The sequence below is a fragment of the Colobus angolensis genome, unplaced genomic scaffold (assembly GCF_000951035.1).
Source record: "Colobus angolensis palliatus isolate OR3802 unplaced genomic scaffold, Cang.pa_1.0 Scaffold106, whole genome shotgun sequence".
NCBI classification, from domain to species: Eukaryota; Metazoa; Chordata; class Mammalia; order Primates; family Cercopithecidae; genus Colobus; species Colobus angolensis.
Window position 1 is genome coordinate 2,274,932 of NW_012111586.1, and position 16,046 is coordinate 2,290,977.

Below are 16,046 nucleotides of genomic sequence, written 5' to 3' on the forward strand. Positions count from 1 at the left end.
AGTTCTTCCTTCCGTGGACCAATGCAAGTCTTCTCACTGGTCCTCTTTGGTTCCTCCCTTTCCCATCACTCTTTCATTGATTCATTTACTCACCTACTCATTCATTCAACCACCCACATGCATTTATTGAGCACCTACTAAGAACTAGTTTTGTGCAACAGAAACTGCCTCATTGATTCTGAATCAGAGCTTTGATCACATCATTCTCTCACTCACAAACTTCCTATGTCTCCTCAAAACTGCAGGAAAAGTCCACATCCTTTAACCAGGCATTCAAGGCCCTGCTTATGTCTCTGATTATTTTCTAGCTGTTTCCTAACCCAAATTTGCCACTCCAGTCATGGGAAGCTTCTTGTAGGTGTCTGAACTTGTCCTCAGCACACTGGGTTTCTCATGCCCACAGGCCTTTCTACTGAGTCCTCCTATCTAAAATAACCTCCCCCCATTTTTCTGACTACCAAACTCCTATTCATCTTTCAAAGATTCCAATTCAAGTCTCCTCTTCTCTAGGAAACTTCCTGCTGACCTCCCAGGCATATTACCCTGCTGGGTTTGGCATCTTCTCTAGATTGTTTGGAAAATATCTATGAGAGGGAACATCAGTTATGGTGGAGTACTCCCAGTTCCCCAGGCCTGTTGGTCACTTCCTCTTAGCCTGGACCCTGGGAAACCCTTGAGATGTCCCAACAAGAATATGGGGACATCCCTCCTGGGGTGAGATGCCCCCATATCACTACCTCTTAGTGAGAGGTAACTGAAGAAGTAGAAGCTACTTGGCAACTAAGGAGAGGGAAAACCACCTTTGGGGCAACCCATGTATTTTCTATCACAGCCCTTAGTACCCTGGGTGGCAAGCACCTATTTCAGGCAAGTCCCTGTCTCTTCCCAGGATGTGAGCTGACTGAGAACAGAAACTTGTACTCAGTGCGCCCAGCATCCACAAGGCACCAGTGAATGTCTGGAATGGATAAACGGTCTACTTTGAAGGAGGTGACTGGGTCCTTCGGACCTGGTATTATCTCTCCAGTACCCCCAACAATGATGCGACCCCAAAGGCTCACAGGTTGTGGTAATGTCAGAGCACTGCCCAGAGACACTCTGGCTCTTCCCCACTTGGAATAAGGCCTATGCCTGGTCAGGTGCCCCACCTGAGAGCATGTGCATGCACACATGTGCATATGCAAACAAAATAAGATACACAGAACTGAACAGACACACCTGACAGATACAGAGACTGGCAGCTGCTTCCACACAGACTCATGCCCTCAGAAAAATACAGATATACTGTTAACACGCTCCCCAACAGGCATGTATAATCATGGACACATTATACTCTCAGTCTGACACAGAGACATACAGCTAAAGGTGTCACACATATGCAGACACACAGATACAGATATGTATTCATACTGATAGATCAGAAACTAACAGAGCCTCCAACTGCCTGGAATCGTAGCCACTCCAGTTCCCTTTCAAACAAGAATCCCCCTGAGGGTATACCCCCATTTGGTACCCCAAGTGGCCCCCCTCAACCCAGGCACCGCTCAATGGAGGCTGCTGCTCCTGCGGGGGAGTCAATACCCTGTGGACAGAGTCATCGGTCAGAAGGACCCCGACTAATTAAAAGCTGGTGAGGTTTAAATAATTCATCTCCTTAACTCCCATTGATCGTCTAGTTTAGTGGCCACAGACTTGAAACAATATTAAACAGCCTCCTCCAGCTCCACGGTGGGTGGGTAAGCTGACATGTCCCCACCCGCTGAGGACATTGCCCACTAGAGATGCAGCCAGTGAGGGGGGACTTTGGCCTGAGTCCAAGGCCACCTGTGACTCACCAAAAGCCCAGACCCAGCCTCCTCCAAAATACCACTTTGAGTGGTGCCTTCCAGTGGTCCCATTCAGTAATTTTCTCATTCCACCCACCTTCTGCCATCCCCCCAGCTATATAGAGAGCCCTGTTAGGGCACTGAATGAGCCATGGAAACTCTCTGTGTGCCTGGGGACTTGGGCATGCGTGCAAGGGACGACGGATGGAGCTGCCGGGGGAATATGCGAAGGGACTGACCAATGCCGCTGTGGGGCCGGCCTATGTGTTGCAGGCTGAGGCCCTTGTTCATGTCTAGAAGTCCATTCTTGGGCCAGCAGCCCATGGCGAAGCTGTAAGCCTGGAAGACAGGAGGCAAGTGGTTAACGGAGGCCCTGACCCTCTGAACCAACCCCACTCACAAGGTCTTCCCCCCGACCCCCAAATCTTTCCAACAAGGAATTCCTCTCACAATGCCATCTCGTGAGAATCCCTTCTCCACCCAGGTCCTCCCCCGACCCAGCAGAAAGTCCCTTCCTTCTCCAGAGTGCCCTTTCTCCTGGGCTTCTCCCAATCTGAGTCCCTGGCCCTCATCGGGTGCCCCTCACCACAACTCCTCTCTAAGGAGTTCCCGTTCACTAGGCTCCTCCTTCTCAGGAGCCCTCCTCTCACAAGGGCACACCTGTATCATGCACCCCTCCTTAGGATCCCCCCTTTCCAGAGCTCCCAGCACTTTGCTGGGCCCCCTCCTCACAGTACTACTGTTCACAAAGACTGGCCTCAGGCAGGACCTTGGAAACCAGCACATCCAAACTGCACTCCACAGACAGAAATGTTGAAGTGAGAGCTGGCTAGCAAGGTGCCATGGTCAAAGTGCTTTTGACCACAAGCAGGCCAGGCTATGGAAGGCTCTGGGAGTTTTGTGGGGGCTCAACTGAGGAGAGGAGTAAGGTCACTTGGTCAACTCAAGCAGCTGGGAGGGGAGTACATGGGGCGTGTGTGTGTGTGTGTGTGTGTGTGTGTGTGTGTGAGTGAGTGTATATGTGTGTCTGTGTGGTGGGGGGAGCAGATGCTCTGCTGAAGGTCAAGTGCTCACTTATGCATATTCAAAGCGGCCACCCATCGATCTGTACTTAATTGTTTTCCTGGGGTTGGGGAAGGAAGTGCTGGGGGCATCGATCTGCTCAGGCCCCAGCACTCCACTGCCTCCCCCTCCATCCCCTTCCCTCACCACCTGGCTGCCAGCAACCTCCACCTGGGGGCGGGCACATGGCAGGGCAGGGACAGCGCCTTCCCTTACAGTCCCTTTTAGCCATGACTGACCTGACGCCACAGATGAGGAAACTGAGGCCCAGAAAGAAGAGATTTAACATAGGTTAGATCACTATGAAGTAGCCAAATAGGATTTAATTCCTGCTCAGCCTGTTAACCAAATCCTGGGCTTCTCCCAGTGGGCCTGGTGGCTAGTCAGGCTTTCAAACATTACCCATACCTCACTTTAGAAGTCCGCAAACACCAGGCTGCCCTTCTACCAGTGGCAGGACAGCATATAGGGCAGTGGTCAGAATAAAGCTTGGGTGAGTTTCCGGAAGTTGGATGGGGGTCCAGTGACGGAACCAAAGTGACTGCCAGCTGTGAGCAGATGAGCACTGCAGTGGTCCAGCCCTTTGCTAGTCCCAGGAGGTCTCCATCCCACTAACACACAGGGGAGAGCACCCAGCACAGGGTCAGAAACACAAAATGGGAGGCTGCACACAGTGTCTGTGCCAGGGCCCAGGGCCCAGATTCTGTGTCCACCCTTCCTTTCCAGCTGCAGGAACCAACACTCCAGCCCCATGGGTACTAGGAGGCTAGGAGAGAGTGTACTTAAACCTTAGCACCCTCTAAAGCCATTCTCCTTGACCACAGAGGTACCAGCCGCAGCCCAACTTCCCAGCCAGCCTTCCCCCACCCTTTCCCAGGCCACAGCTGAACCCACAAATCAGGGGCTAAGTGTGAGGCTCAAGGACTGGGAAGAAGATGCTGGCCCAGAGCCAGGGCAGAGCTGGGATGGAGGCAGTGAGGGAAGCAGCCAGTGGGCGGTGCACAGTCAGAGAAGCCGCTTAGCCTGGTCAGGGCTGAGGCTGTGGCGCAGTGGGCCAGAGAGCAGTGGCGGCCACCTTTCAAGTACTTTAAAATCACTTACAAAGGCCGGATTAAACGATCAGAAATTCCATTTAATAGGACAAATAAAGAAATAACAATCTACTCTATCAGCCTGGAGAAGGCGAGCTGGATAAGTTTTTTTTCCCCCTCTAAAAAGGAAAACGGGAAGGAAGGGGGAAAAAAGAAGGATAATGTGTGTTTACTCAAGCAAAGAAAAAAATATTTAAGTGATGTCGGGGAGAAGATTGCAGTAACTAGTGAAGAATAACATCGTCTACTTTGCTGTCAAATCACACCCGAATTTCAGTAATAGATTCTCGGCTGACACTCAATTCAATTCGAAGGTGATCCTGCTTTATCCCAGCCCATCAAATATTAAACACTTGCATTAGCAGGTGCTGCCGCTTCCCGGCTTAAAGCGACGGGCGGGCGGCAGGGCTGCCGGGGCCCCTCCGCTCTGCTTATGGCTCGGGGACAGGGCAGCTCAACGTTATCTGCACGTCATCCTGAGTCTTATCACAGTTAAGTGGGAAGACCACTTCAGATAACATTAGATGCTTGCCCCACCACATCACCATGATTAGATTATTATTGTAATTATGACTCCCCAAGATCTTCCACAGACTGGGATGTGTGGAAGGGGGACGGAGGACAGCAGAATCCAGGAGGGCCAGGCTGGACCAGGGAAAGCTGGGCCTCTGGCAGGAAAGCAGAGGTGCCAGGCAAGGCGGCAACCCGGTCCCGCCTGACGGATGCCTTTCAGGAAGGGCAGTCTGGCTTGTCAGAGCGAGGGCGAGATGAATTGGCGTCTCCACTGCGGCCGCGGGTGTCATGCCGCACAGTTTCATATTCCCAGATAAGGCGTGATAACCAATTGCTGCTGTGACATGGCCTCATCCAGCACTTCCTCAGGGGGGCATGGGGCGGAGGAGGGGGCGGCGCATGCACATGGGTCTGCCAAGCTCCTAATAAGAGGGATTTAATTTTTACAAATGCTGCTTCCAGCGGGGCCTTCACATACCAGCCAAAGTCCAAAAACGATATTAAAAACGGTTAATTAAAGCTGCTCTCCCTCAGCCTGGGCTCTCCCGCTGTTGGCCCTGCTGAGAACCCTGGCACGTCTTCCCCAGGTACTGACACGTGCACCTGCAGAGCCTAACCTTCTCATGTGACCGCCAGCCTTATGGGGCCGCCCTAGGCATAATACCAGGGCCCAGCACCTCATGCTCCCCCCAGCTCCTGCCATCTTGGGTATGGCTCACGCACAGCCAACAGATGCAGATAGCTGCCCACAAAACATAGGTGGTCCCACAGCAACCTGTGCTCCTGCCAACATATGGTCTGGATCCTCACACCTGCTGCTCCTCTGCACCTACACTCATCCGTGCCCACCACTCACTTTTCTCACTTTTAAAGCCCATGCGTCTCCCCACCAGATATGCAGGCCATGGAGTGGCCCAAGCACATATATGCTGGCACGCCACACATGCATCAGACTTGCCCTCAGGTGACTCTGCCACTCTTCCATTACTTGCTCCCTCTATTCGCCCTCCTTAAGAGATTGTATCTGTCTACAAATCTCAGCAGAGACCTTCCTGGGAGTCCTGATCAGGGTAGGGTGTCATGGGCTACGTGTCAGAGATTCCGGCTGAGGAGCCAAGGCTGGCACTCAGAGCCTCACCAGAGCAGGAGGATCAGCAAGACTGAGCCCTGTGGATTGCCCACAGGGGACAATGAAGATAAGCATACCCCGGTGAGATTGGACGAGGCTAGGAAAGCTTCCTGGAGGGAGTGGTGCTGGCAGGCTGGGAGGGTTTGACAGGTGGCAGGGGAGTATAACATTTCAGACAGAAGGCACAGCAAGGACAAAGGAAAATGGTATGAGCAAGCACAATAAAGGCTTGGGTGTGGCTGGGACAGCCAAGTTAGAGAGGGGAGCGACATCTTAAGGCACTGCCTCTCAACTCTGTGTACCTGGCAGCAACATGGCATCAAGGGGCCTTGTGTCCATCCCTTTACTCATGCCTGCTCCCTCTCACTGCTCCCTTCCCTCTCCTGCCAGCTTGGGGGAGTGGGGGTATGGGGCCCAGAAGCTTTCTGACCTTCATCAGTGTGGGGCAGGAATCTGCTTTAAGAGCTCTCTCCAAGAACTTGTGCCTAAGCCTGTTTCCCAAAGCTGCTTCCAAATCCTCTGTGTGCCACTTCTTTGGCTGCAACTCTCTCAGCCATCAGGGTCCACCTGCCCAGCTATGCACAGTCAGCACCTAGCCCCTGGGGCTCCCAGCCAGAGGGTGGGGCAGGTAGGAGGATGACTGAGGAGCTCCTGAGTCCTGTCTAGGGCAGGTACTGATGCGAGCCACAGGGACAGGTGGAACTGGCTGGGGTAAAAGATGCTAGGCCTACCAAGTCAACCCACCCCAGCCCTGTGCCAGGCAGGCACGCACGCTTCCCTTCCCCTGGGCTGCTGCAATTTCCATGCGCAGGGAAGCAGGTGCCGAGCTGCTCCCGGCTGGCTCTCCTCTCTCGTGGCTCTGCCCGCCTTGGCTGCTGCCCCATTAGCTTAGTGGCCAGCCATCTGCGACGGGCCCGCTGCATAGCCCTGCTGTAGGCGCGGCGGGTGGCCCCCTGTGTAACAGGGAGCTTTGCCATTAGCGCCTTTAATATTCTGACACCTCAGCACAGCCTGCTATTACATGCAAACGCTGATCGCCCTGTGAAATTACATTGCTAGGCCCGCGCGAAATGGAATCGTGTATAATCAGCCTCCTCCATGCACTGTCAGTCCCATCACAAACACGGCGCCCGGCGGCTTACGGGGGCTTAGCAGCTGCGACAAGTGTATTGGGTTTAATAGATGAAGTAGCCCTCATCGGCTGCAGCATCAGATCCTTCAAAGAAGAAAGAAGAGGCCTCAGCAGCTGCTATGGTGTCTCTGCCCACCCATATACTACCTATCAGGACCCTGAGAGCAGGGTGGACACACAGTGGGAAGGGCTGTGGTTGGGCTAAAGGGCTAGAACCCAGTTCAGGCTGCAGACAGAATAGGCTGCTCTGCAACTTCCAGAAAACCCAGAGTTTTGAAGCCTGTGCTAGCACATTCAGCCTATCCAGCCCACCTAGAGGTGAGGAGGAGCAGGCTTCTAACCATACCTCTGGATGACTTGTCACCCTGCAGACAATTGCTCAAGACTAGGAACCAAATCAAACCAACTGCCATTCCCCTAACCCCCAAGAGAGATGAAGCTGTGATGGTGATACTCCAGAGGATAGGGGAGAGAAAGTCTGGCAGACACAAATACTACCTAACTTTGTATCCTGACCAACACTTCCACAGCTGGCGAGCCAAATACTTAAGGCCACAGGTAAACACTAGGGTGGAGTACGCCACATATACTTATGGCACACCCAGCAGCCCATGCCTCATAGAAAGGCTCAGTTCTGCCAGCTATTTGGATGAATTATTAAACCTCTCTGAGTCTCAGTTTCTTGTACTGCAAATGAGGTAACAGTACTTTCCTCCAGTTATATCTGAGATCACCCAGGACTACTCACTCCCACTGCTACCTCCAGATATTCTTGGTGCCATTGCTCAAAATGCACCTTGCCTTTGAGAATACAGTTCCCTCTCCCTTTCCCAGGGAACCCTTTTCCAGCCTAACACCAGTTATGGCAGAGTGTATTTTCCTGTGATGGGCTGCAACACTATCTACCATATCTCACACGCTCTTCTTTCACTGTGACTTTGATATACTTACCGTCAAGACTAAGTCTATGTCACCATCCCTGCCCTTCAAGACTACTGCAAAAATGCTTAGGCAGCTTCCACCTCAATCACTGGAAAGTTTCCCTGCAGTCTGGGGCTGCTGTGTTAAGTAATGAGACTGCCCCAAGGTAGCCATGCTGTGAGAAAGCCCAAACTAACCCATGCAGAGAGAACACAGATAGAGGCCATGAGACTCGGAGAAGAAAGAGAGAGGTCCAGCCAGCCACCAACTGCTCTGACCACATTGTGCCAGCTCCAGCCACTGCCTGACTATATAACCACACAAGAGATCCTGAGCCAGAACTACATTACCTATCCCCTCCTGAATTCTTCAGTTACAGAAGCCATGAGGGATAATACAGTATTTGTTGTTATTTTAAGTCACTAAGTGTCAGGGTGATCAGTTATGCAGCAACACTAACCGGCAAGCCAATACCTACTCAGTCCTGGATATACTCTGCAGATGTCTTCAAATTCTTTCCTGCTGCTTCTAGACTATTCTTCCTCTCCCTCTGGGACTTCATTTCAAATCCTCATCACTCTGGGTAACTTCAGTATCTACAGGATAACCCAGCCATGGACCTTGCCTCTCAATTTCTTGACTCCCTGTGCTCTAATGACCTTCTCCTCTACCTATTTCAGTCATCTTTCCCCACAGCCACCCCCTGAGCCTTGTTATCACCCAGAACTGCCCTCCCTCTGAAATCTCACAAGGACAGATTCCACTCTGGCCCCAGCCTCCTATCCTTCTAGCTTTTGTATGCTTTCTCCTTCTGCTCTTGCTTCCTCCCAGCCCCCGCCTGTCCCTAGTCTGTCTATCCCCCTTTCAGGCTTCAGTACTTTTCTACTAAGCCTGAACCCTTGAATCTATAACTTCAACCACCCATCCCCCAATTTTCAACGCCCTGCCCACTTGTCCTAGAGCACGCACACTGTTTCTGGAAAACTCCAACCATGACTCCATTTCTCCACACTTGCTCCTGAGCTCAGCAATGCCAGAAAAAGTCATTCTTATATACAGAAAGTGGTTACTACAGATCCAAGACCACAACCTTAGCAACGCTCAATGGTACTCACCAACCCTACTCCCTTCCTACTTTCACAAAGATAATAAAGCCACTAGGCAGAGCTCTTTCTGCATTCCCCTTATCTATAAATGCATCTGCATCCTTCCCCACCTGCTCCTTTACCTCCCCTGTTCTAACAGGGGAGACACTATGCTTCTTGTCTAAGGCCAACCTCGTACTTGTGCTTTACATGCCATCCTTTTCCCACCTCCTCAGGCCCTTGCTCCATCTAGTATCTCTTGTCTTTCTAAATCCTTAACCTCCTCTTCTCTGCTGGCTTCTTCATTAACATTAAAGCATATGCTTAGATCTCTATCACTTTCACATAACTTCTCTGTGTCTTCGTTTCCTCTTTGTAAAATAGGGGTTATAACAGTTCCTACCCCATACAGTTGATGTGAGGATTAAATGAGTTACTGTCTGTAAAGCGCTTAAAACACTGCCTGGCTCTTTGAAAGCTATGTTAAGTTTTAGATTACTTTTAAAATTCTATATGCATTCCACATACCCTATCCAGTTACTGCTGTTCTCCTGTTAACGACCAACTTCTCAAGACTGCCACCACTTCCTTCCTCCCTCACTCCTTCACTCCCTGCAGTCAGGTCACAGCTGCGGCCATGCTGCCCCATATCTGTGGACAGTTTCAGATTCTTACCTGCCTTCACCACTTTGCAGCCTGCTCCATCTCTGAAACCCTTCTCCCTTCTTGACACTTTACTCAGTTTTCCTAGCTCTCTGCCATTTTCCTCACAATCTCCTGTATAGTCTCCTCTGCATTGGGTCATTGTATCTGTGTACTCACCCACTCTGCACTCTCTTCCTATTTTTTTCTACATGCTACCACTCTTCTTGGGTGATTTCCTCAAGTCCATTGTCTTCAACCTTTCTAATTTCCAAATCTGTATTTCTTACCCCCTACTTGAGTGTCAAACATATATACTCTATTGCCTACCTCGAATCTCCCCCTGGATTTCACACAGACGCTTGATTCTCAGTATGTTTAAAGCTCATTTCAACATCTCCTCTTCAAACTGCTTTCTCCTGGGCTCCCAAATTCCAGTGAAAGCTATTACCATCTACCTGGTCCACCAGGCCAGAAATGTGGGGATCAATCTTGATTCCTTCCTCTTCCTTACTATCCACCAAGTCCTGGATTGCTGTTTCATGCCTTCAAGCCTTTGATGAAGCAGTTCCTTCAGCCTGCCTAGAACACCCTCTGCCTTCTCCCACATTTTGTCCTAATTTGAACACACACACTCCTCTTTAAACATTCAATTCAAAAAGTGCCTTCCTTTATAGTCTTTCCTGGCTCATTCCTCCTTTAAATCCCCCATACTGTGAATGGCACCTGTAACATAGATTTTGTCTTCCATTATGCTGAGAGATTCTTGAGGGGGGTGGGGGGTTGTATTTGCTGTCTTAGTGGTCTCCACTGAGAAAAGAGGAAGCGAGAGAAAAAGGGGAGAGGAAGAAAAGACATCTCTTCGGGTATAAGTCTACCAAGCATGGAGGCCTAGTTTCCAGAGCTGCTACTCCTGCCAATCCTACCCAGTCTCCTTCAGGAACCACAGCTGTTCTTGCCCAGCAGAACATCAACGGCCCACCCCATAGCCATTCTTGGAACTGGGGGCTCAGTTGCCTGTTTTAAGGAAGAGGGAACTGTTGCTGTCTCCTCCTTTTCTGAACTCTCAGCCTATGGACATCCCCCAGCCCATTCCTCAGGCCCAGCAGAGGCTTGACCAGCACAGCTAAAGCAGTAAAGGGATGGGCACTTGCATTGGGTGACACAAGTCCATCCTCCCTAACATCAGATGGCAGTTCTGTTGTGTGTACAGTGTTCTCTGGCTACCAACATACTTCAGGGGCCCCAGAGCTGCTGCTGCCTCTCTTCATCAACGGAACTTGAGTGGGATAATTATCGTCTCTGTGTACTTAACCTTACTGCTCACTGCCTCCAACACGATGGCTGCCTCTAGTGTGCTGGGCCACCACTACAGCAAAGGCAGGGGCTATGCCACAGGTCCAGGTCCCACAGCATTTGGCACTGGGGGTCCCAGGAGTGGAAGATAGCTACCAGCTCAGTTTGATCCCATGTATTAGGGTCCCGAGTATTTTCAGGTGGAGTTACCTCCTTCTTGCTCCCAGATTTCTTGACTTCACTGCTGAGTCAGAGGGGACTTGGGGACAGTGAAGTTTCTGGGTTGAGAATAAGATAAGTAGCTCCTGAGCCATGCTGCCTCAGTCCCTGCAGAAAAGGGTCACCTGTCTGGGGCTCCACGTGCACTGTCACAGAGTCTAAGGCAGCAGGTCAGTCTGAGCCAGCTGCCCAGGGTGAGAGCTACATTGTGAGTTTTCTTTGTTTTCATTACAATTTCCTCTACCACCGCTTCTTTTTAGCCAGCCCTTTCCTCCCCGGGGTGCTGGGGATTGAATGAAACACCACCCCCGGCTCCAATAAGTGTATTTCAATTACATCTGTCACTGCATAACGATATAATGATATATCATGTGATATTAAATCCATGGTAATCATATCAGGGATTTTTTTTAATCGTGCACTAATCGCATTATTACATCTCTATAATTAACAACAGGAGGTATGGAAATTCAGTTAAGGCAGTTGGCTCAATGTACTACTCCCCCCAACCCACCCCCATCCTAGTTCCCCCAGATCAGGACCCGATTAGGAGACAGGGACTGCAGGGCACTTGCCAGCTGGGCCAAAGCCCCACTCCCAGTGCCTCAGTCATGGGCAGAGCTTTCCACATCCAGGGCTGGCAGGGACAGTCCAGGGTTCTTGCCCATCTTGTGGCTCCTCAGGAAAGAAGCCTGGGGCAGAAGTCAAACAGAGAGGCCCAACTACAAGGCTTAGCTGGGGCCTTCCAGACCTCCCACCACTGCTGCACCAAATTATCTCCATGGGGAGGGATGTCACCTTTTCTTTCAGCAAGGCCCTCAAAGGCGCTTGTAAGGCACAGGGGTGAGTTTCTCCCTCATGTCCTCCTGCGCCAGAATTCCCTCTGCACCTGCTACATACTCCCTCCCTCTAACCCAGCCCTCTGGCGGCTCCTAACAGCACCAGGCCCAGCAGCTGTGATGTCTCTGCCTCTTGGTCCTATCATCCCTGGTGACAGCTGACCAAACCCAACTCCCTGAGCCCATTCCTCCTCAATCCTCTCTCAGAAGTTGGCCCTTCATATCATGTAACAGGTGAGTTCTGATAACCACTGGGATGTTCCTCCATTTCCCCAAAACAGTCTAAGTTCTATGTTCTCCCACCCAGGCCTAGATGGAGAGAGGAGGGGCTAGGGACTGCAGCTTGAACTATGTCAAATGACCCTGTCTCTCCCACCCCCCTTCCTGCTACTGAGCTGTTAGGCTAATCCCCTCAGAGGTGTCAGAACCAGTCTGCAAAGCAGAATTCTGTGTTTCAAGTCCAAAGCTTTGAACCTGGCATGTAACTAGTCCTCAGTAAGGGGCAGGCATTTTGCTAAGTTTGACTCTCAGAAGTTGGACAGGCCTGAAGATAAAAGAGAAAAATCATGTCCTTTTTCCTAATAAAAAGGAGACACTAATAGCAGTCAGCACTTAGGTAAAGCACTTTAAGTTTCTAAAGTGCTTTCCAAATTAAAATATAATCCTTTATTGAGCATGTGGCACTACCACCACCACCACCCACCCAGCCACCCCTCACATACCAAGGTATTTGCATGCTTGCACACAGCATACATGCCTTCACTTTCTTTTCCCCTGGGAAAAAGGAGAAGGGTGTTCAAAACATTCATCCCAGATCCCCCTCCCTCTTCATTCGATTGTTCATGTAACACCCATTTATTGAGGAACTACTACGTGCCAAGCCCTGTGCTGGGTGCTGGAGATACACAGATCAAGCAGACCAAGCTACTGCCCTCAAGGAGCTCCCAGGTGAGAAAGAGAGATACATAAACATACTTGCAAAACGACACTGAAGGAAATCAGCAAGAAGGACCCACATGGCCTTCAGTGGGCCATACATAGGTGGGGCACCCAGGGAAGGTAGACATGTAGGCTAGGAATCTTAAGAAGCAGATGAGTGGTACAAGAAACTAAGAATAGATAAGATCACCCAGGAAGAAAGTAAAAACCTTTAGAATCAGATGAAGCCCTTCTCTTCTCTGATGTTTGGAGGGAAAAAAAGGATGAGAAGGTTGAAATTCCAGCCTCCAGAGCTAAGGCCCAAAGAACCTTCTCTTTGGGGTGCACCCAACATCCTGGCTCCTGTACCTTCCTTTTTCAAATCAGTCTTCACTCTACTGTAATATGATGGAAGAGTGCAGGCTTTGGAATCACACTGACTCATTCACAACATTTACTGAGAGCCTATTACATGCCAGGCTATATGCACATATATAGCAACAGAGCACAATACTGTCCTCAGAGAGCTTCCATGGCTTTCTCCAAGAGACTTCAGCTCAAAGAAGGAACTGTAATAAAGGTTCCAACAAGACACATAAGCTTTTATAATAGGACAGAAAAGGGCAGTTTGACTTAGGTGGGGAATACTTCCCTGAGGACAGGTAAGTAGAAGCTGGTTGACTGGCTGGCTGACTGGCTGACTGGAGGTGGGGTGGGGGAAGGGCAGAGGTGGGGTGACTGGGGGCATGCTAAGGCCTGGAAGGAATCAAATCAAGGCCAGAGTCCCTGAGCACAGAAAATCAAGTATGAAATGTGGCTGGTGAGGAAGGCAGGAGATGCAGCCCATGCAGGACCTCAAAGGACACGGTAAGGGATTTGTACTGTTTCCTAAGGCCATTCAGGGGCCCTCCACTATCACGCTATGTGATTTTGGGGTGCTCTACCCATATGATAAGGTAGTTCCAGCCAGGCACAGTGGCTCATGCCTGTAATCCCAGCACTGTGGGAGGCTGACTGGGGAGGACTAATTGAGCCCAGGAGTTCAAGAGCAGCCTAGGCAACGTGGCAAAATCCTATCTCTACAAAACACACACACACACACACACACACACACACACACACACACACAAATTAGCTAGGTATGGTGGCGTGCATGTGCACCTGTGACCCTAGTTAGTAGGGAGGCTAAGGTGAGTGGGAGAATCCCTTAAGCCCAAGGGGTTGAGGCTGCAGTGAGTTGTGTTTGTGCCACTGCACTCCAGCCTGAGTGACAGAGCAAAACCCTCTAAATAAATAAATAAATAAATAGTAGTTCCTTTGCACATCTACCCCTCCTTATTCCTAAGGGTAGCAAGGCCTGGGAAAAACTAATAGGGAACCAAGATAACAGATCCTTCTAGATTTTCCATCTCGAAGGAGAGGAAGAAACTACACAAGCATTCATTCACTGAATATTCACACATTCACTGAAGGCTGCCAGAACCCAGCAACTAAAACAGAATCACATGTAGACCCTGCCCTCACAGAACTCATAGTCCTTTGACGGGAAGCAGACACAGAAACCAGTAACTCCCCCTAACTGTGATACAGCGAGTGGAGAGAGCCACAGTAAGGACTGAGAGGAGGAAAGTTCTCAGGCCCAGTGGCCTCTGGAGCCCAGAATGGTATGTGTTGCTTCTGATCCTGCCTCACGGCACAGGCAGCAATTGGTTGGCTGTGACAGCATGACCCACACAGACTGCGGATCGAGCAGGGGCAGGAGTGTGAGGAGGACCCTAAGCCAAGGCTCCTGGGAAGGGGCTGGAGACCAAGCAGCAGTGAACCTAAGCCTGGATCTTCTGGTTACAAAGATGAAGGTTGAAAGGATGTGATCAGAGCCACAGAGGAAAGGAGAGAGGCCCACTATATAGTCTCTGGATGGCTAGAAGGGGGTACCTTTAGAACTAACAACAGGGCTTGGATAAAAAATAATTTCAGAAATGGAAACTCTAGCCCCTGGGTTTCAGCTTCTTCATTGAAAAATGAGGGACTTCACTACTGGATTTCTTAGGTCTCTTCTTGATCTGAAATTCATCAGATCTGAGGTACTTCATTCAACTCCCCTGCCTCCACCCCAAGAGTCGGACTTATTTCTGCCCCATATGTTTGCTTATACTGTATTTCCCCAACTGGAACACTCAACTTCCTTTCTCCAAATCCTGTCTGCTAGGACACTACCTTCAGGAAGCCCTTCATGATTTCTCTTTCCCACTCCTCCATGCCCCACCCTGACCTCCACACCCAGTTCTCCCAACAGCACTTTGCTTAATCACATATTACATAGGTCCTGTACTCTTACCTTACTGGTCTAGGGATTGTTTTTTTTTTTTTTTTTTTTTTATCACTCCCTGACCCCTGACATCCATTTCTTACAGGTCCTAGAAGCAGGGAGGTGCTGTTCCAGCCTGAAGTCTAGGTCCCCATTCCCTCTGCCCACAGTCCTTTGAGAACTCAACAGGCCTCAACTTGAAAAGGGTGCTAAAAGCAATGATGTCTCCAAGTGCGATGGGAGATATTTGTGTCTGCTTTACCCTTGGCTTTTTGCTCTGGTTCAGGTAGGAGCGGGGTGGGCTGGCTGGCAGATCTGAGAGCGCGGCACGCCCCAGCGGGCAGGGCGCACAGCGCGGAGGAAGGCGCGAGTCAGTCTGGAGTGCTCCCCATTTATCAAGCTCACGCAGGCCGCCAGCCGAGCGAGTCTTTCTATCATTACACCTCTCAAAATCCGATTCATACCACTAATCCTGCCTTCATTCTCCCAGATTAATAACATCTCTTTCAACCTTCACAGTGTGATAAATAGACAAAGAGAGAACAAAAGGAGAGACAGAAGAGAGAGAAAGAGCTGGAGCAAGTCCCCATAATAGAGAGAGCCGAGAAAGAGGAGAGGGAAAAAAGGAGAGCGAACGAGAGCAGGCAGCGGCCAGAGACTGCAGCTACCTTAGAGAGCCGCTCTGAGGAGAGCTGGCGGCTGCGCCCCGCTATGCGCTCCGCTCCGTCCCCAAAGAGAAAGAAAGGCTCGTTAACAGCTCCTTCCTGCCTGCACTTTTGTTCAAATTCTTTTCTTCCCTTCCAATCCTGCTTTAGGTCAAATTCCAGTGAAAATGAGTCTCCTGGCTTTCCCATCTACTCCCAGCTTCCCAAACAGGCCCAGGAACCCACCTGGCCCTTGGCAGCAGGGCTGGGTGTGGGTACAAGACAGGGCTGGGAATGGGTGTGGCAAAAGCATGCCTAAAGCTTCCTCAGAGCTGTTCCCCTAACCTGAAACCTCACCCTTTCCCTGCTCTTTCAGCAGAACAGGAAGGGAACAGAGTAGAGGGAGGATCTGTTGGGGTCA

The 16,046-nt window shown here is 50.5% G+C and overlaps 1 protein-coding gene across 8 annotated transcripts in view; it reads right to left on the bottom strand.

Annotated features, from left to right (window-relative positions):
• The window catches only part of ERI3 (ERI1 exoribonuclease family member 3), a 137,914-nt gene that overhangs the window by 25,008 nt on the left and 96,860 nt on the right, over positions 1 to 16,046 (bottom strand). For 6 of the 8 annotated variants that reach the window (XM_011945961.1, XM_011945983.1, XM_011945954.1 and 3 more), the window contains one exon: positions 2,066 to 2,165. The exons of 1 other annotated variant lie outside the window; for it this stretch is intronic. In XM_011945961.1, coding sequence (XP_011801351.1) covers positions 2,066 to 2,165 — 100 coding nt within the window. Of the gene's footprint in view, positions 1 to 2,061; positions 2,166 to 16,046 lie in introns of all 8 variants that reach the window. One more of the 8 variants, XM_011945936.1, reaches the window with a different exon arrangement.